The sequence below is a fragment of the Gadus macrocephalus genome, chromosome 12 (assembly GCF_031168955.1).
Source record: "Gadus macrocephalus chromosome 12, ASM3116895v1".
NCBI classification, from domain to species: domain Eukaryota; kingdom Metazoa; phylum Chordata; class Actinopteri; order Gadiformes; family Gadidae; genus Gadus; species Gadus macrocephalus.
Window position 1 is genome coordinate 14172911 of NC_082393.1, and position 20374 is coordinate 14193284.

At 47.5% G+C, this 20374-nt stretch overlaps 1 protein-coding gene and 1 long non-coding RNA gene across 11 annotated transcripts in view; one reads left to right on the top strand and one right to left on the bottom strand.

Annotated features, from left to right (window-relative positions):
- The window catches only part of LOC132468955 (microtubule-associated serine/threonine-protein kinase 3-like), a 197963-nt gene that overhangs the window by 88099 nt on the left and 89490 nt on the right, over window positions 1-20374 (bottom strand). For all 10 annotated transcript variants that reach the window (XM_060066804.1, XM_060066806.1, XM_060066802.1 and 7 more), the window contains 2 exons: window positions 10260-10335; window positions 9557-9766 (listed from right to left, as the gene is read on the bottom strand). In XM_060066804.1, the coding sequence (XP_059922787.1) occupies window positions 9557-9766; window positions 10260-10335 (286 nt within the window). The remainder of the gene's footprint in view (window positions 1-9556; window positions 9767-10259; window positions 10336-20374) is intronic.
- The window catches only part of LOC132469090 (uncharacterized), a 167464-nt gene that overhangs the window by 71109 nt on the left and 75981 nt on the right, over window positions 1-20374 (top strand). The window lies entirely within an intron of this gene.

A 20374-nucleotide genomic window follows, 5' to 3' on the forward strand; every position in this document is an offset into this window, starting at 1 on the left:
GGCCCCTGTCTGTCAGCGTGTGCACACGGCCCGGTGCTCTCCGGCACACCGCGGAGGAGAGGGGAAAAGGGGTTGCCATAGAAACTAACATTCTATCACACAGGGATGCAAACAGGCGAGGGGTGAAAGTACATCCGAGGAATGGGGGGTTCAGGTAAGTTAACCAGTGACGGAGGGCGGGGAGGGGGTTCGCGTCTGGATGGTGCACAAATGCTATGAGGACTGGAGCAAGCCTATGAAACTGGCCCCGCTGTTCACAATATAAACAATATTCATAACCTAACCTTTTCTATAGTTTCTAGACCTTCTCATGTGCTCAAACTGCATGCCAGTTCCTATAACTAATTTACCTCCTGCTCTAAGATAAGGTTCTATCCCCTATACATAGGTACCGTAACTACCAACATATTTACTGGTCAAGCACAATAAGCAACATACCCAAATCAAATTCCATATTTTTTTAACATAAGAAAACCCCAACAAATAAATTGCTGGGGAATAATATTTTGTAGGACAGGGAGTGCTCCATCTCCTCTTACACCAGCTTCTTACTGCCCCTCCAGTCAGTAGCTCTTGTTCTGATCTGAAAAGGCTCCTGACCCTTTAACATTTCTCCTTGAATTTGAATGAATCACACAAGTGACCTTTTATGGTATCAAAAGAGTGAGTCTCACTGAAGAAGTGAGTAGTTCGCATCCCTGATCACAACAGAGATTAGACCTTTGACAAAAAAAACAAAAAAAACAGCTCTATCTCTCACTCATATCTTTTTGCACCTATGGGGCTGTTTATCGTCCTCAGGGCTTTGCCTCAGCTGTTCAGATTGGTTTGATCTGGCTAATTGGTTGGATAATGTACATTATATGTACATTATCTGTGAGATAAATCCATTCGGTGGTTTTGATAGGAGTCGGTTATGGCAAGGTCAGGAGGAGATGCTGAGAATACATTTCTCTACCTCAACAAAGAAGTGTCACTGCACGAAGCCCAACATGTATGTGTGCATATAGCAGTACAATACTTTCATAGAGGTTAGTCTCTAAATATTTAAATTAACTGAAATTAGAAGCAGTGTTAATTTCCTTACATTTTAGTCAACTTTAGTCATGACTTTTAGTCAAAATGTTTTCTCTCTTTAAACTAGTTCAATTAGGCTAACCCTATATACAAGGACACCTGCTAAGTTGTTCCACTCAAATAGAGTACTAAAGTGAAAACGTTACGTTGTCCTGGCAACCGGATTTTCAGTTCTAAACAACTGAACGAGAGATGGCGTACTCCATTGCTTCCATGTGTTTCTTTCAAAATTAAAATAAATAAATTTCAAGAGGTGAAATTCACTACCAATCGAAAAAAGTCGAAGCGTTCATGCATTCCCCTGGGGTATTAAAAGGAAAAGTTCGTAAACGTTAGTTAAGTTTAGTTTTTTTTTTTAATATGAAGACAATCTATTCTCAATATTACTTACATCATTGGTAAAGCAAACTCACAAATCAATTCGCAAAAAGATTTCTCCTTTTCTATAAAAGATTCGTGTGGCATAGGATTTCCCCTTGTTAATTTGGTTTGTGTGGAACCAAAAATCGGTTGCTATGGAAACGTGACGTCACACTTTAGTACTCTTGTCTGTTCAGTCTTCAAAACGATAGCTGGTAAATTGTGAAAAATGCATTAAACTGCGGTTATATGCTATAAACCCTATAGTATCTTGGGTATAAAGGCTGGGACGAATTTTAAAGTCCACCTTATGTTGATAGTATAGACCGTGGCGATTCCTATTGAAACGAATGGTGCGGTGATTTTCTTCAAAACGAGAGCCGGTAAATTGTGAAAAATTAATTAAACTAATCAGACAACGCGGTGATATGCTATAGACCCTAGAGCAGTGGTTCCCAAACTGTGTGCCGCGGCACACTGGTGTGCCGTGAGGCAAGTCCAAGTGTGCCGTGGGATTTTGTGACAACCATAGCCTACTGCAATATAGTGTAACGACCTCGCCGGTGACATAATCATGTCGAGTCATTAGTTGAAGGTAGTTTTAATGAACCAAAAACCAGGTCACGGAAACCCGTAACATTGTAACAACATTGTCACCAACAGCTCCAAAACGGACCCCCAACAAACCCTGGTTACCCCGGCAACACGGTCTCACTCGCGTGCAGGCCCCCACCCTCCTGTTCTACCAAGGCCCTCCCCCCAGCTGACCTAATGATTCGCCCCCCACGCTGATTGACAAGAATAACATTACAATACATGCACATAGAACAACTGGCATAACGGACAACGAAATATAATGTAACACATAACACACAAACTATTTAACTATTTAACTTTGACTGTCCCAGGGTCGCTACATTGCCTCCCCCCTTCAAAGTTCCTCGTCCTCGAGGGAACAAACAAAGTCTCGGAAGCGACCCGGCGCTCTCCTCTCCCTACGAGGCCGCGTTGGGGCCACGGGGGCTGGGGAGAAGCGCCTGGGGGCGAGAGGGGCCCACGAGTGTCAGGCCCGGGGGCGGGCAGGGGGAAAGGGAGGGGCGGGGCTGGGGGCCAAGTTGCTGACTGTGGTGATCGACAGGGAGGGGAGACAAGGATAGGGTTAGGTGGGGACCCAGGGCCAGAACACTGAGGTGTGCGTGTCCGGGGCCCATTCGCACCGGTGCGGGGAGCTGCAGGGCTCGCTGGAGTAGGTTGAGGGGTGGCGGTGCCTCGATAAGGGGCCAACCGGTCTCTGTGGAGAGCCACCCTCCTTCCCCGAGGTGGTAGCTGGACCCTGTACACCACCTCCCCCATCCTCTCAAGGACCCTGCATGGCCCGATCCACTCGCTATCGAGCTTTGGGCATCTTCCCTTCTTTCTTTGCGGGCTGTAGGTCCAGACCAGCTCCCCAGCCTCAAAGTGCCTGCCACGGGAACGCACATCATAGTTCCTTTTCTGCCTCACCCCTGCGCTCAGCAGCTGTCCCCTGGCGAAGGAGTGAGCCGTCTCCAGGCGGTCCTGGAGTCTCCTGGCATACTCTGGGCCGGGAGGAACAGGGGGAGAATCGGGCGGCCGGCCAAACGCCAGGTCAGCTGGGGTGCGAAGCTCCCTGCCCAACATCAGCAGAGCAGGCGTGCAGGACGTCGACTCCTGGACAGCTGACCTGTATGCCATTTACACCAGAGGCAGATGATTGTCCCAGTCCCGCTGATGCTCAGCCGAGACAATGGCCAGCTGCTGCTCCATACAGCGATGAAATCGCTCCACCAAGCCGTCACTCTGTGGGTGCAGGGGGGTAGTACGGCTCTTCTGCATGTCCAGCCTGCTACATAAAGCCGCAAAGACACGGGATTCAAAATTTCTCCCCTGGTCACTGTGGATGGACTCCGCTGCCCCAAAACGGCTAATCATCCCCCCGACCAAAGCGTCCGCTATGGTCTCCGCCCCCTGGTCAGGCAGAGCGTACGCCTCCGGCCACTGGGTAAAATAGTCCATGGCCGTGAGGACATACTTGTTCCCCCTCTCTGTGCAGGGTAGCGGGCCCACCACATCCACCCCAACCCTCTCCATGGGGAACCCCACAGGGAACTGCTGTAGCTGGGCATGGGACCTTTCCGTGGGGCCTTTGCGGGCTGTGCAGCCATCACAGCGACGACAGAAGTCCTCGACGTCCCTCTTGTGCTGCCCCCAGTAGAAGCAAAGGCGGAGGCGACGCAGGGTCTTTGTCACCCCAAAGTGCCCTGAGCCCACGGCACCATGGACCGCTTGAAGCACTTGAGGCACCACCACCTGCCACCTCACCTCTCCGGTGGCGGGTTCCTTCCAGGCCCGCTGAAGCACGCCATCCCACAGTCGCAGGGCCTCGAACTTAGCCCACAGTCCCTTGGTGACCAGGGAGAGAACGGCCACTTCTTCCCATGGGGGCCGCCGCTGTTGGTCCAACCACTGGAGCACTGGTCGAAGGTCTGCGTCCTCCTCCTGCTGCCGTCTCCATCCTGCGGTGTCGACCTCCCGGAGCTCACAGCAGACTGGGGACGCCACCTCCACCGCAGAACATCCCTCCTCCTGGCTGCACAGCTCCTTCTCACGGCTCTCCCTCCTTTCACAGTTGCGGCAGCCATCCTGACTGCAGGGGCGTCGGGAGAGGGCGTCTGCATTAGCATGGCGTACCCCTGCCCTGTGCACCACACTGAAGCTGTAGGACTGCAGCTCCTCGATCCACCGTGCGACCTGCCCTTCTGGCTCCTTGAAAGACATGAGCCACTGGAGCGCGGAGTGGTCGGTCCTTACAGTGAAGTGCCGGCCACAGAGGTTATATTTGAAGTGGCGTACAGCTCTAACGATGGCCAGCAGCTCGCGGCGAGTGACGCAGTAGCGGCGTTCAGCTTTGTTAAATGTCCTGCTGTAATACGCCACCACCCGCTCCCCTTCCGGCCCCTCCTGTGCCAGCACGGCGCCATTGCCAACGTTACTAGCGTCCGTGTCCAGGATGAAGGGCAGGGCAGGGTCAGGAGGGGAGAGCACCGGGGCTTTGGTTAGAGCTCCCTTGAGTGTCTTGAAAGCAGACTGGCAATCCTCTGCCCACACAAACTCCCTGTCCTTCTGTAGCAGGCGGAACAGGGGAGCGGCCAAACAGGAGAAGCCCCTCACAAAGCGTCTGTAGTAAGACGCCAGTCCGAGGAAGCTTTTCAGCTGTCTGGTGTCAGTGGGGGTGGGCCAGTCCTGGACAGCTTGCACTTTGTCCTCCATGGTGCTAATGCCTTCTTCCCCCACCCTGTGCCCAAGGAAAGTTACCTCTCTCCTCAGGCAATGGCACTTATCAGGATGGAGCTTCAAGCCCGCCGCAGCTACTCTCTCCAGAACCTGACGCAGCGAGGCAAGTGCTGTCTCGAAGGAGCCCCCGTGTGCCAGTATATCGTCCAGGTAGACGATACACTGCTGCCGGGGGATGCCGGCGAGCACTCTGTCCATCAGCCTCTCGAAGGTCGCAGGTGCATTGCAGAGGCCGAAAGGGAGGACCCGAAACTGCCACAATCCTCTGCTAGTGCAGAATGCAGTCTTGGGTCTGGCGTCAGGGGCGAGAGGGCACTGGAAGTAGCCAGAGCGGAGATCGAGTGAGGAGAACCAGGACGACCCAGCTACGACATCTAAGGCCTCATCAATGCGCGGGATGGGGTAGGAGTCCTTCCTCGTCACTGCGTTAAGTGGCCTGTAGTCGACACAGAATCTCCACTTACCCCCCTTCTTAGGCACCATCACCACGGCTGCTGCCCAGGGACTTTCTGAGGGCTCTATGAGGCCTGCCTGCTGCATCTCCCACAGCGCCTGGTCCGCAGCCTCCTGGCGGGCCAAGGGCAGGCGACGCGGGCGCATTCTGATGGGCCTGGCATCCCCAGTGTCGATCTCATGCTGCACCAGGTGCGTCTGACCCACATCGCTCTCGTTCAAGGCAAAGCTGTCCTTAAACTCTGCCAGTAGTCGCCACAGCTGCTCCTGCTGTTGAGGGTCTAGTCCATCACAGTGCCCCTGCCAAATTGCCCGCACAGTCGACAGCACAGTCTCCTCACCTGTCTGAGGAAGCTGGGCAGGGCAGGGGAAGGGGCCCAGGCTCATGGGGTGGGGTGCTGGGGTGGCAAGGGAGTAGTCTGTAGGAGCCGAAACATTGACACAAGGGGGTGGGAGGGAGGGGGAAGGGTTGCAGGAGGAGGACTGAGACAATGGACAGGGATCGGGAAGACAGGGTGGTTGGAAGGTCTTTGCAAGGGGGTGAAGGGGGCCGGTGACGTGTGACTGTTACATCTGAGCTGTTGTCGGTGGGGGCCGGATGTAGGAGGTGTTTGGTGGGGCCATATAGACTGTGGGCCCTCCTTGGAAGCCAATCGCCCCCCTCTCGAGGTCCAGCTGGCAGCCAGTGCACCGCAGGAAGTCCAACCCTAGGATACAGGGGTCCTGCACAGCTGCTACCCACACTGGGTGGAGGACAGTCTTTCCCCCTACGCAGATGGACAACAACCCCTTCCCTTTCATGGGAGCCCTCTCCCCCGTGACTGTGCGGAGCTGCACGGTTGTAGGTTGGAGTACCGTCCAGGTCGGCAAAATGTCTGGCCTCACCAGGGTCACAGTAGACCCCGTATCGACTAAAGCCAAACAGGCCACCCCCTCAACAGTGACAGGAACATGACAAAAGTCCCCCGCCCAGGTCCGCCCCACCACGACAACAGGCTCCAGGATGTTGTCGTCTGCTTCTGGGGGGGGTGGAGCCCCGCCCCCCCGGCTGTGATGATGGGCTCCTCCAGACGACAACGGCGGGGGTAAGGGGGCAGGGCCTCGCGTCTCCCCAATTACGCGGACCCTGACCCATTTCCCTGGGCTCTCACCGTTGTAGGGAACTCTCTGACAAGGTGGCCAGGCTGCCCGCAGCCCCAGCAGACCCTCTGCTCTCGACGAGACGGGGGGCGGCGGTCCGCCTGCATAGAGACAGCGCGGACGAGTTCAGTGAGCTCGTCCACCCAGGCTGGCTTCTGTGAGTCCTCACTCCTCTCCCTTGCCGATCTCACCATCGGCTGAGGAGCAGGATGATCGTCGATTGCTCCAGCCCACACCAGCTCCCTCTCTATGGCCATCTCCAAGGCCTCTTGCAAAGTCTGCGGGTGGGCTAGCTGGGTCTGGATGCGCAGTTCTGTAGGGGAAAGGGCCTGGAGAAACTGATCCCGAGCAAGTTCGCTCTGCACGGCTGGCGGCATGTGGGCGTATGCTCGCCGAGACAGGCTCTCGATATCGTTGGCCAGGGCCCGCAGTCTCCCCCGGCTTCCTGCGCCTATTGCAGAGTTCCGAGCGCATTAGCCCCGGCTTAACACATAGTCCAAAACGCCTCCTTAGTGCCCCCACTAGGGCAACATAGTCCCCCCTGTCCTCTGGGCTAAGCAGCAACAAACAAGACAATGCGTCGTCCGCCAGACACATCGCAAGCTGCAGCGCTTTGACCTTCACTGACCATCCGGCAGCATCGGCTAAAAGTTCAAATTGCGCGTGGAAAGCTTCCCAGTCAGCCTTACCGGTGTATCTAGGCGTCTTGATGGACACCGGGCTTGATGTGAGGAAGGCGCCGCCATGTCTGCCGCCGTGAAAATCATCTTTTCCAACGGCGGCTGGTTCCCGTTGGGCTCTACCCCTCACCAGAGACTCCGAAGCTACTCCACACGCCCCCTCGCCGTAGTCGTCCATCTCTATCTTCACCCGACAGTCCGCAGGGAGCATTATTGTTGTAGAGAAAAAAAAAGTGACAACAAAAACGGGGCTAACGGCGATAGCAACTTCGGCTGACTCGCCGAGCACAGCAGGACCGAGAAAAAAAAAATAATAATAATAATAATGATAATAGTTTCACTTCTGACACCAATGTAACGACCTCGCCGGTGACATAATCATGTCGAGTCATTAGTTGAAGGTATTTTTAATGAACCAAAAACCAGGTCACGGAAACCCGTAACATTGTAACAACATTGTCACCAACAGCTCCAAAATGGACCCCCAACAAACCCTGGTTACCCCGGCAACACGGTCTCACTCGCGTGCAGGCCCCCACCCTCCTGTTCTACCAAGGCCCTCCCCCCAGCTGACCTAATGATTCGCCCCCCACGCTGATTGACAAGAATAACATTACAATACATGCACATAGAACAACTGGCATAACGGACAACGAAATATAATGTAACACATAACACACAAACTATTTAACTATTTAACTTTGACTGTCCCAGGGTCGCTACAATAGTATACAACTATACAAAAATAATTATTTTAATTTACTATATACTACTTTGAATGCACTCATTCCATAATACAGAGGCAAACTCTTTATCTAAAAACTATTTAAAAAATCCTCAAAGAGGATCCCACATTTCGCTGTTCGCGCAGTTGCGCAGGTGGGAATTTAATTTAGACTGTGACACATCAAAGCCAGTGAGCGCGCTATATATGCCGAACACCTTCAGACCTTAAAAGAGAGGTTTGAGCGCTATTTTCCACGTGTGGCGTACATCGAGGACAATGACTGGATCCGAAACCCATTCAACCAGGAATCCGAGTCCTCAAACGAGAAGCTCACTATGAAGGAGAGAGAGGAGAGCGCAGAGCTCCGTGCGGACCGCACGCTGAAACTGAAATTTAGTGAGCTCACACTCGATCAGTTTTGGTTGGTTTGTGCATCAGAATATCCAACCATCTCCCACCATGCTATCGACCAACTTCTTCATTTCCCCACCACCTACCTGTGTGAGTTGGCGTTCTCCACTCTTGTTTACATGAAGAACAAGACCAGGTCACGGCTCTCTGTTGAGCAGGACTTGCGAGTGGCCCTCTCCTCCGTGCCACCAAGGATTAAAAAAATCTGTGCGCCCCGACAGGCACATGTGTCCCACTGATTTGTTAGTAGGCAGAATATTTACAAAAAAAGCCTGATTCTAAATGTTACAGGTATAATTTGTGGGTCAGATTCAGGACCATGCAGCTTTCTCATGGACAGTTCTCTGCTGAATTTCTGTTTCCTTTGCCTCACCTGTCTGGTTGAAATGGGTGTGTTTGATTAAGCCCAATTTGATAAAGTTTAAATATTTTTGTGATTTATTTTGTTGATAAATATTTCATGACTAGAATAGTTGTCTTTGTCACATCTTATTTGGCATTAGTAAATAATTATAAACTTAACAGATAAACAGATGATATTAGTGATAACACGTGTTATAAGGCTATTTTGCACAATAGGTGTGCCTTGAAATTTTTATTTGTCCTTTGGTGCGCCTTGGGCACAAAAAGTGGAATAAAATCTGGGAAGAATTTCTAATTATAAATATGTACAATGCATAACGTTAGCTCATAGCTGAGTGGACTATACCTCCCGTTGCCAAGTCGTAGCTAAGGTCCGTCCTATTTACTGGAGGAGTGAACAGTTGCATAACAACCTTACGGGAGGGTACTGATTGGAAAATATTGTGCATTTTGAATGTCCAACTAGCACACCACTAACATTTTCGTCCTGTCTCGTCTCGTCAACGAAAACAAAATGACATTTCGTCATAGTTTTTATTTTCAAAGATCTATTTTTAGCTCGTCAACGTCTCGTCTTAGTCACGGAAAAAAGGTTGTTGACGAACATTTTTCGTCATATTTTTCGTTAACGAAATTTACACTGATTAGAAGACAAAAAGGCAATTATAAGATACACTTTTGGCACGAGTTAAGGACAACATGCATAACACTAGCTTAATTATTTCTATATAAAAATGGCAACCCATCAACACTTTTCATTCCCTATTCTGTTGGTTTTGGATACCATGTGACCATGTGTGAATCTCCATAGCAACCGAACCACACAAAAAAAAGTCAGATCTTGAATGAAGGAGAAAATGCATTTGCAAGATTATGTTAAACACTAGTTTAAACGTAACGGTACCCTTTTGAAAAATGTCACAGGGTGCAGGAGATGGGCTATGACTCTCTGCTTTGGATACCGTGTGACGTGCCCTAACACCATGTGAATCTCCCTAGCAACCGAACAAACCAGCACTCCTGGTCCGCTCACCTCATGGATCAGCTTCTCAAGCTTCTCCTGGAGCTCAGCGAAGTACCGGGAGGTGACCAGGCCCTTCTGGGACTTGTCCAGGCAGTCGCGGCCCAGCTCGGCCAGCTGGTGCTGGATGAAGCCCAGCACCCCGTCAGCCAGGGGCAGGCAGCTGTCCGTGCAGCAGTGGCTGATCACCTCTAGCAGCCGCTCCTCCATCTGGGCGGTGGCCTGGAGGGGTGGGAGGACGTTGCACGCACGCACGCGCACACACACACACACACACACGTTGGCACAACAGACATGTGGAGCGGAGAGGTACACACATGCAAACTAAACACAAAACTTCGCGTTTGGTCTTGTATTGGCCTTGAAAATTTTAGCTAGATGTAAATACAAAACCATGTTCATGCCAATGCCATTAGGGCATTTTTTTTTGGAAAACCCTCATGAGACTGTAATTAGTGCAAACAATGCGTGTGAGAGATCTTCTCATAGATTGATAGAGAACCCTGGTAATTTCAAAGTCTGAGAGATTTTTTTCCTGGTTAAGAGCGATTGTATTTGGATCGGAGGTATTTAGCAGATAACCTGGTTCTTCTCTTGCTTTGGGAGAGGCCTCCATGGTTTTACTAGAACCTGGAACCAAAGTCTTCTGTGGTTTGAGTAGAGAACCAAAGTCTTTTCTTTTGGTTAACAAGGAGATGTTGTCAGAGAAACCTACCTTGGGAAAGCGCTCTCTGTAAACATGGTTCATCATCACCGTCTCGTTGTCGAAGGAGCTGCTCGCTCGCCCAGGGCTGCGACAGAAGCAAAAAACAACCACTTAGTCCCTCCAGGACCACTGAATATAACTGACGTCCATCTATCCAGTGTCTGGCCATACCTCGGGCAGACTTAATAGATGGCTCCCTCATGGCCTCCCTTCACTTCTTTCTTGTGGTTAGGGTGTTTTGACTCTAATTTAAAAGATTCTGTGTTCGAACCCCAATATCTACTCGCCCCATCTCTAAATATTTGGCTGAACTGTAAACCAGAAAAACTGCCCTCACAATTAACATCCATGGTGGCCTGGGCATAGCGCCTTTATGAAGATACTGCTTCTGGATTGAAAAAAAAGTTTCTGCCAAGTTCAAGGTACATTTGCACAATGATCTGCTCTCAGTAGAGACCTTGAATCTGTTGGTTGTTATGACATATATGGAAACTCAAACTGTAAATTTAAAGGGTCATTTTTCAATCATGCCCCCTGACCCCACTAGTTGCTAGTTAACCAACTCACAGCAACACTGCTACAAAAAAATCTAGGGGATGATTTAATTTAATTTCAGTGAAACATCTTCCAATAGAGTCGAGTGCATACATGTCTTAACATGGGTTGACCCAGAGGGAATCAAACCCCTTACCTGGTTAGGACTGATGCTATGCTCAACCAGACACAATCCCACATTTCAACAAACACATTCACATTGACAGTGTCAAACAAATTGTATTAATTATAGGCTCTATGATCAAGAGTGAAGCACAGAAGGTCAAATTCATACACGGTTTGAATCACAAAAAGAGGCAGCTTACACAACAACGGGACATGTTAAAGCCCTAGTGTCTAGGGCCATAAATCAGTGTATTTATTGTAATCCCGACTTTCGCAAAAGCCTTCACTCGTATGCACTTTTAACTAGCCAAAAACACACAAATAATAGGTCCATAGCAGTAAGATAAAAAAACATATAAAGACAACTCTCTGGTTAACCTTAAGGATGAACGCGAGAAATCGAAAGGAAGTTATCCACAGGATAAAGAAGCCCTAACCTATTTTTAAGTGGGGATGTTTCTTCTCATCTCTCTCATGCAGAGGGCTAGCACCGCGGCCTCCTGCAGGCATGGGAGGGATCGCGTAATTTTTTTAAATTAATACACACATCTGCTGCAGACGAAAAGCAGAGGAAAGGACAACACAACCCCCCTCCAGCTCATTGTGGTTCCTCTCCATTTCAAGATAAAGTCATTCACGATTGGCAAGATGGAGGTTTTAGAAGACAATTTTTACAAATGTATTCCCACAGTGGCCACTGGCCAAGCTACTACAAAGGTTTGATTTCAACCCTCTACAGACACTTTGTCAAAGGATGTTGGTAAAGGACATTTTAGCTTTTCTTTTCACTGGCTACAGGAAAAGTTTGTTTTAATGGCGCAGGCTGACTTTGTGTTCGCTGTTGGCCAAGGAGGGACACCAGCAAAGGGAAGACGATGTTATCGTCTAGGTTTGCGAATCAATGTCCAATGAAACAAAAGATGGTTTCATTAATCGATGCTTGTACTATGTCTCAGATGATCTCTCAACCAACCAGAGTCTTTACCCACACCTGGCCATACTTCCACTTGCATAGATCATATTTACACAAATATTCCTCAATGCTGCACTAAACCAGTTTCACGATTGGTTATTTAGTGACCGTAATATTATAGCAATTACCAGGAAAACTAGAATTTTTAAATGTAAGGTCAATATAGTACATACAAAGATGTTCAAGAAATTCATTCCTGAACATTTTTGGCAGATGTTGGTGATATTGACTGGACTGATGTGTATGCTGCTGAGGACACTGAGGCCTACTTAAATATCTTTATGGAAAGCTTCATGAAGATTGTTGATAAGCATGCCCCTATGAGAAAGTGTATTGTAAAAACGAGACCAGCTCTATGGCTGAATGAGACTCTAAAGAGCTTCATGAAGGATAGAGATGAAGCCAAATTAACATTAGTAAAGTCTGGATTAGTGGAAGACAGATTCATGTACTGTCAACTGAGAAACAAGGTTACAAAACTGAATAAATCAATGAAAAAATAATACTACATGCAAAGAATAAATGCTGTAAACCAAGATGGTGAAGAGCTCTGGAAAACCCTTAATAAAATAATGGTGAGAAGGACAACTGGCGGGGCTTCCTTTGTGGAATCAGATGGCATGTTTCTGACCAACCCATCTCATATAGCCATTTATTTTAATGAATTCTTAATAAATAAGGTCAATGCACTAAGTCAGAATATGGACAGTACTTATTCTGATCACTTTTCAGTTTTATAGTGTCGGTGAGCAGGAAGTTCTTGAAGTCCCTGCCTTAACAGATCTCATTGGGTACTGACATGCAGGACAGTAAAGTACTTGGCCTGGCAGCTGACTGTTTACGGTCCGATATGTCATATTTTAAATGCATGCTTATTGAAAGGGGTTTATCCCACTATCTGGAAAGAGGGTAAAATTATTCCCTTACCTAAAGATGGCAGACTCACTGGGAAGAACAGTAGACCTATCACTATTCTCCCAGTTCTCAGTAAACTGATGGAGAGAATAGTCTATTCATAAATACACGAATGCTTTGTTTGAACACAGGTTTTCAACATGCTTACAGACATAACCATTCAACTTGTTCCGCCCTTACAGTAATGACTGATGACTGCCTCAAGGAAATTGATAAATCAAAGATGACTGGTTTACACTGGTTTATTACTTGATTTCAGTGCTGGATTCGATGCCATGGATAAAGATCAGCTCATCGGTAAACTAGAATGTTATGGATTTAGTTCAACCGCCATCCTATTTATGAAGAGTTATCCCACAAGTAGGACAAAGGGTTTATTACACTGGCAGCTGGTCTTACACTAAGGTCTTGGACTGCGGGATCCCGCAAGGGAGCTGCCTGGGACCACTCTTATACTCTATCTTTACAAATTATCAGTTTTGTGTAAAGCTACTGTACAAATGTATGCTGATGATTCCAAATTGTATTATGCTGGACAATGTTTTATCAGCTGAGTTAAATAAGGTTTTTGATTGGATAAAATGAAATAAATTGGCACTGAACATCACTGTCATAACCCGGCTCAATGGCGATGACAAAAACGGGAGAGACGGTGCATTACCAATATAAAATAAAGGTTTATTTCCATACAAAACATAACTTAACAAAACCGCCAACGAAAACCCCAAAAGGTGTGGACGCCTGCAAGGAGCCAAGGAGTAGCGCCCACAACAAGCAATCAGCTGCTCTTTTATTCGGCTGGAGCACCGGTCCCAGGTGCTCCAGATCCAGCTGATGGCATCAGCTGTTTTACCTTCAAAGCAATTTTAATATCTTCTTTACGCTTCCTTTCTATCCCGGCCACCGAATAATACTCCGACAGTTTCAACAAATGTTCCTTTGTACACTTGTCCAAGGCCTCCTCTGACGGAGCCGCCACAAACGCTTCACATTCAGCCATCTCAAAACCACCAACTAGGACCAAGCAAAACACACCGTTATGCCCGACCCGGACCAGCAAGACAGCGAAGTGTCCCCGTGCGCACTAAGAGGATCCCAGTTTGGAGTTTCCCCGCTAACTAAACATCAACCCCCTAACTAAACTCCCGGCTAGTCTTCATGCAGCGGGCAGTGGCGGGTACTTATGCACTAGAGACCGCTGACCCGGGAAAGCGACTAGCAAGCCAGCAACTCCCCCGAAGTCACGGACATGTTCCCAAGACAATGCTTTAACCACTATGTCGCCACAACACTACCACGACCCCCGCAACGAACCCAAAGGGGAACGCCGCTATGCCTACCAGGGAAAACTCCGCACCACACTAAGATCCACACGCTGAGGACAACACTTGTCAACCGGCTTTTTGGTACTGGCATAAATTAAGTGAGCAACCCTGATACTCACCCTGATCCGTCAGCCCACATGCACCATGAACTCTCCCCTTAACTACGGAAAAAACACTTGCAAAATGAGCAACAACCGTTTTACCCGCAAGGCAAACAAACAAAGGCAAAACAAAATCTACACTCAACTATTGCGCAAACCGAATGGACGAGCCCCCATTTGTCATAACCCGGCTCAATGGCGATGACAAAAACGGGAGAGACGGTGCATTACCAATATAAAATAAAGGTTTATTTCCATACAAAACATAACTTAACAAAACCACCAACGAAAACCCCAAAAGGTGTGGACGCCTGCAAGGAGCCAAGGAGTAGCGCCCACAACAAGCAATCAGCTGCTCTTTTATTCGGCTGGAGCACCAGATCCAGCTGATGGCATCAGCTGATCACCTTAAGGGAGAGAGGTAGTCAACAAGTAGGCGGGGTCGTCACATCACGAAAACCAAATCAATTATCTTGGGATTGAGTCATCTACACCAAAGATGAGTTTGATCTTGTATAGTGAACCTATAGAACAGGTCGATAAAATAAAATTACCGGGCACAAAAATTGTCAGCTGTCATGGGCAGAACACATTGATACCATAGTGAAGAAGATTGGTTGTGGTATCTCCATGGAGAGGAAATGTCTTTCTTATGACCCTACACACATTGTGGGACAGGTGGCTTAATCTTAAATTTAGGTCACCTTGATTATTGTGCACCAGTATGGTCCTCTGCATCTATGGGTCAACTAAAGAAATTACAAACTGCCCAGAACAGAGCTGCCAGGTTAGTATTACATTGTCCCATAATAACAAACACCATCAGTATGCACCGTCAACTCTCATGGTTAAATGAGAAATCCGGTGTAAAATGGATCTGGGATATATTTGGTATGATAACGAGTTGGAATTATTTTTACAACAAGTAAACATAGTATTTGAGTTCCAGAAAACATGTTTTTGAAGCCGTTTGCTTGAAATAGCTTTAATGAAAAAAAATCTTGCCTAGCGCTATTCCCTCCGTTTCAGTTCCTTTCAGAATGCGCCGTTTCGGGTGTCTGTAGCTTTAATGCAAATGAGCTGTCGCCCATTGCATTTGTACACGCCCTGCTAATAAACTGTTGCCATGGTTACGGAGAGTGTAACGTAGCATGTGAAGAAGCGGACATGGCAGCTTCAGTGGTTCAACCATATACTGTATGTTCAAACCTGAATCGGATCCTGAAGGAGAGGAGGCTCCAGCAAAACCTCAGACTCCGAGAATTCAGCAGGATGCTTCTGAATGGTTAGTCAAAGAAAAACGTTCTATTTTTTAAGGAACTTTTCAACGTCATTGTCTGAGTTTCCCGTATAAGTTAGCTAGCTGTTGGCACTAGATACATAGAAGACATCACACACACCATACACATACAACCTAAACAAGATGATAAAATGTCCACGTGAATAATATGGACAATAACAGATACTCAAATAGAATGTATAAGCATCAGACGCTTGCAGGGACTGATCCTGTGATTCAGTATGCATGGTAAGGTGCTCTGGTAAAATGGGTGTCATAGAAGTAGTGCAAATAAAATAAAAAATATAACCGCAAGCGGTGATTAACGGGGTCCGAGCAAAATTAAAAGTCAAGAACACACTAATGGAAGATATATGAATATGACATGACTATGAAGGAAAGATGTTGATGAAGATGTTCCACTTAATGTAATACTGTGCCTCGGCTTTCAGGTGAGCTACAAAGCAATGGCCGAATGTCATGTTCAGCTTGTTCATAATGCTATAATCGGGATTCGAACTCTAAACCTAAGGATTGACCAACACAGAGCTTGTGACATCCTTCAACAACACGCAAGCTCTGTGTTCGCCAATCTACTTATCGAGTCTTAAAGACAAGACGGCGTCGACGGGTGAACTACTGATGGTATTGTGTGCATAAAATTTTAAAGGGGACATATTATGAAAGCATCACTTTTCCCGGGATTTGGGGTGTTGTTTTGGGTCTCTGGTGCTCCCACACGCATACAAACTTTGAAAAATGTCTGTACATGATTTTTTGAGTGAGATATGAATTTCTGAAAGTACCCCGCCTAGAGTAACCAAACGAGCGAGTCAGTTTTGGCGCCCCCTCCTACATAGGAAGGGGGCACAGTTGAATATTACCTCCCAGATCCTCACTCCCCTCTAATCAGAGCATAGCTAAGATTTTGTGGACCAGCGGAAGAGCAGCTCCGGCGGGGGGAACTCTGTGGCAGCCCGAAAGCTACGATCCGGGAGTACAATCCCTTTCTTTGCCGGACTGCCGCAGTCCCGGAGGAGGAGACATGGAGGAGAAAGGGATTGTAAGACCCGGAGCTTAGCTGCCGTAATGCCGCCGAGCTACCCCCGCCGGACTGCTGCCGCTTCTCCCGGAGTACACCCGCCAGAGCAGCCGGAAAGCTTCGGCGGCAGTTCAGCTCCCGGAGTACACCACCGGAGCTGCCGGACTGCCGCTGAAGCTTCGGCAGCGGCCAGACGGCTTCGACAGCAGCAGAAGCTTCGGTGGCATCGCGGCAGCTCCAGCGCGGGGAGCTCGGCGGCAGACCGGCAGCTCAGCTCCCGGAGTACAATCCCTTTCTCTGCCGGACAGTCCCGGAGGAGGAGACATGGAGGAGAAAGGGATTGTACTCCCGGAGCTTAGCTGCCGAACTGCCGCCGAGCTACCCCCGCCAGGCTGGCGCCGAAGCTTCGGCGGCAGTTCAGCTCCCGGAGTACACCCGCCGGAGCAGCCGGAAAGCTTCTGCGGCAGTTCAGCTCCCGGAGTACACCGCCGGAGCTGCCGGACTGCCGCCGAAGCTCTGGCAGCGGCCGGACGGCTTCGGCGGCGGCAGAAGCTTTGGCGGCAGACCGGCAGCTCAGCTACCGGAGTACAATCCCTTTCTCCTCCATGTCGCGGTTCATGGACTTCAGAGAGTCAAGGCCAACATTCCTTTCCCCCAATTCTTCTCAACCATGGCCGAGATAACAGCCACTACGAGTCCTTACTTGTTGTGGAAGTACCAGAGACGTCAGACGCAGTCTTTATGAATCATAATATCATCTGAGGCGCACATAGCTTTTGGCCGTGATATTAGATATATTATATAAATACCCATTGTGGAGGTGGGGCGGCGTCTGGCCTGCAGGGGGAGTATGGAGCACCGGGTCTGCTGGGGTGATGGGGTCCGATTGCGGACAGGTGTCTGCAATCTGACCCAATCAGGAAGTGTGTATTTATGTGCCTGCTTGTCTTTCAGTCAGGGGTTGGAGAGAGAGAAGGAAGACGCTCTCTGCGAGCCCGAGAGAGCGTCGTAAGAGCACGATACTGAAGGAAAGAACGTTTTGTTCATTTGACATTGTGTTTGTTTGCTCCGAAGGAGAAATAAACGGGAGTTCGTTCCATTTTCGCTTGAGAACTGTGTCCTGACTCGTTACACCCATATATAACATTAATATTATATTTAGAGCTGTCAAGCGATTAAAATATTTAATCGTGATTAATCGCATTAAAGGCATATTGTACGATTTTCAGTGATATGCACTTTTTAATATGTTGTTGAAATTGGTTTATACATCCTGACAGCAATAAATAACTTATGGGCAATGAAAAAGAAGCGAAAAAAAAACGAATTCTGTATCTGCTATAAACCTGTTAAAATGCTTACCAATCGGAGACATTGTACCCGAATCTAAAGAACCAATCACAAGCCTGCGCGTTCTCTCCCCTCTGTGTACGAGCCTGAGCCGGCATGAGCGCGTTCACGGAGGGCAAAGAAAGCGTTGTTATCATAGTAGTTCATGACAGTGGACTAGACCTAGTGAGCCTACAACGTTAACACGATGGAAGAAAAAAACCAGAAGTTACCACTGCCACCGTTACTTGCCCCGGTTCATCCTTTTAAAAAGGCAAGAAAAGGAAAGACAGAAAATGAAAAGGCAGCAACAAAAAAAAAGTTGGAGAATGCTCGAGGAAAAACGAGAATAAATATTGGATTCGCTTTTCAGCGATGGCGACAGCTGAGGGAGTTGAATGGCCTGAAAAGTGACGCAATGGTTGCCGTTGAAGTAAGCCGTAAGCAGCATTAGCGCTCGTGCACGGCTCTGTGTCGAGGGGTTGGGGCAGGGAGTCCTGAAGGGTGGGGGAGGAGTTAAACGGAACTCCGAAGAGAAGCTAATTTCAAATCATGCTAGCTCTCTCACATCGTACAGTATAGCTTTAATGTCATAGTTAACTCACGATTAATCGCGATTAATCGCAAATTCTTTTTCCATGCTAAATATCCCTTGATTTTTTTGTCCCATAATTCTTCTCATTTTAATTCTCTTATCAACATGGTGAAGTGCATCGGCTTGTCTTGTGCAAATGATTTTTTATTGATAACAACATTGGCATATACTGATCAAAACAGGACGATACAAAAAAAGAGCCTATAGTGCAATTAAACGACTGCTTTGAACAAATGTCATTTGAACATAGCAGTCAGGCTACTGCTTCTTTGTTTTGTAAATAAAATATTTGCGTTAATCGAGCGATAATTTTTTTAACGCCGTTAAAATTGGTTTGCGTTAACGCCGTTAATAACGCGTTTAACTGACAGCTCTAATTATATTGTATAGATATAGGGCCCTATCTTGCATCCAGTGCAATTGACTTTCTACACCGACGCATGTGTCGCTGCTAGTTGCTGGCGCAGAGCATTCTTTTCCCTCCACCGCCACGCGTCGGTAAATTAGGGAATGATCTTGCGCAAGGGTTGTTCGGCGAAAGGAGGTGTGTTCTGGCGCAAATGTTCCCAGGTGCTATTTTTCAGTTTCAGAAAACAATCCCGCCACACACCAGGAAATACCTGGTTTAAAGTCAGTGGCGCGTTGTTCAGATGCTATTTTAAGGGCGCATGCATAATGTTGCTTGTGCACCTCGCGCATACACTTTGCTTCTCTCATCTAACTAACCACACATTCTTGGTAAATTATTTGGGAAAGAACAGCTGATACAGTGGTAATAAGTTGTACTTTTAAATCAATGCATCTGCAAACACCGTACAGCAAATACATATTTTCTTGACGCAGACATCGTGTACAAGCCCATAACTTTTAGGATTGATGAGGATTTGATCGTGAGAAAACATTGTTTTACCGCGAGTGATTGTTAAAAATAATGAATGAATGTGTGTTTAAACACACGCAAACTAAACACGTAACACATAATACAGTCCATAGCAATGTATATTAACGGGGGGACACATGCATATTAGGAACACAAGTCAATAACGATAATGCATACAATACTGGTAAGAAACGTTGTTTGCAAATGTATTGCGCATATCATTAAATAGAACCACAGTTACCGCATATCATGTGTGTGTTAAGTTTTCTTTGCCGAAATTTATTTGAGGACTCAGTATTTCTGAAGTTGTGGAAGAAAACCCTACTCCGGTACAGAAGCAGCATCCCTGTGGTTATGCTTTCCACACACCCACGCACAGCATGGTAATGTTGCAGTGGGGAGAGCTTGAGCCACCCCCTTTCAACGCTGGAAAGAAGGCAGGCACTGCTACTGCTATAGGCCTTATTCACCTACCGGCCCTGGTAACCCTTCCTTTTACAGTCCCCTAATTACTAGGTATTTACCCGGTAAATACATGGTAAATCATATTGTATTACTGGGTAATTGCCACTGGTAATAAGAAGGTAAATACAGAGGTAGTTAACCAGTAAATACATGGTAAATCATAGTGTATTACTGGGTAATTACCACTGGTAATAAGAAGGTAAATACAGAGGAATTACAGCTGAAGTACTAAGTAAAACCTCCACTATTACCCATCAACTCAACTAAGTAGCGTGTAGTTGTATCTGTTTTAGGTTGGTAATAACTCCGATATTGTGTACTTCCTAGGAAATTAGGCAACCCATTCTTATAAACACCTATTATCCAAGGTTTATGTTGGTAACAGCCCAAATTTAATGATGTACTATCTAGAAATTAGCATAGTGCTTTCCAATAAAATACATTTTCTTAGTTATTATTCATAGCTACACCCATTTAGAAAGGGTTTATTCGATTTACCACTATGGAATTACTTACCTGGTAACAACCTCTGCAGGAACAGTTTTCCTCTAGTGTCATGG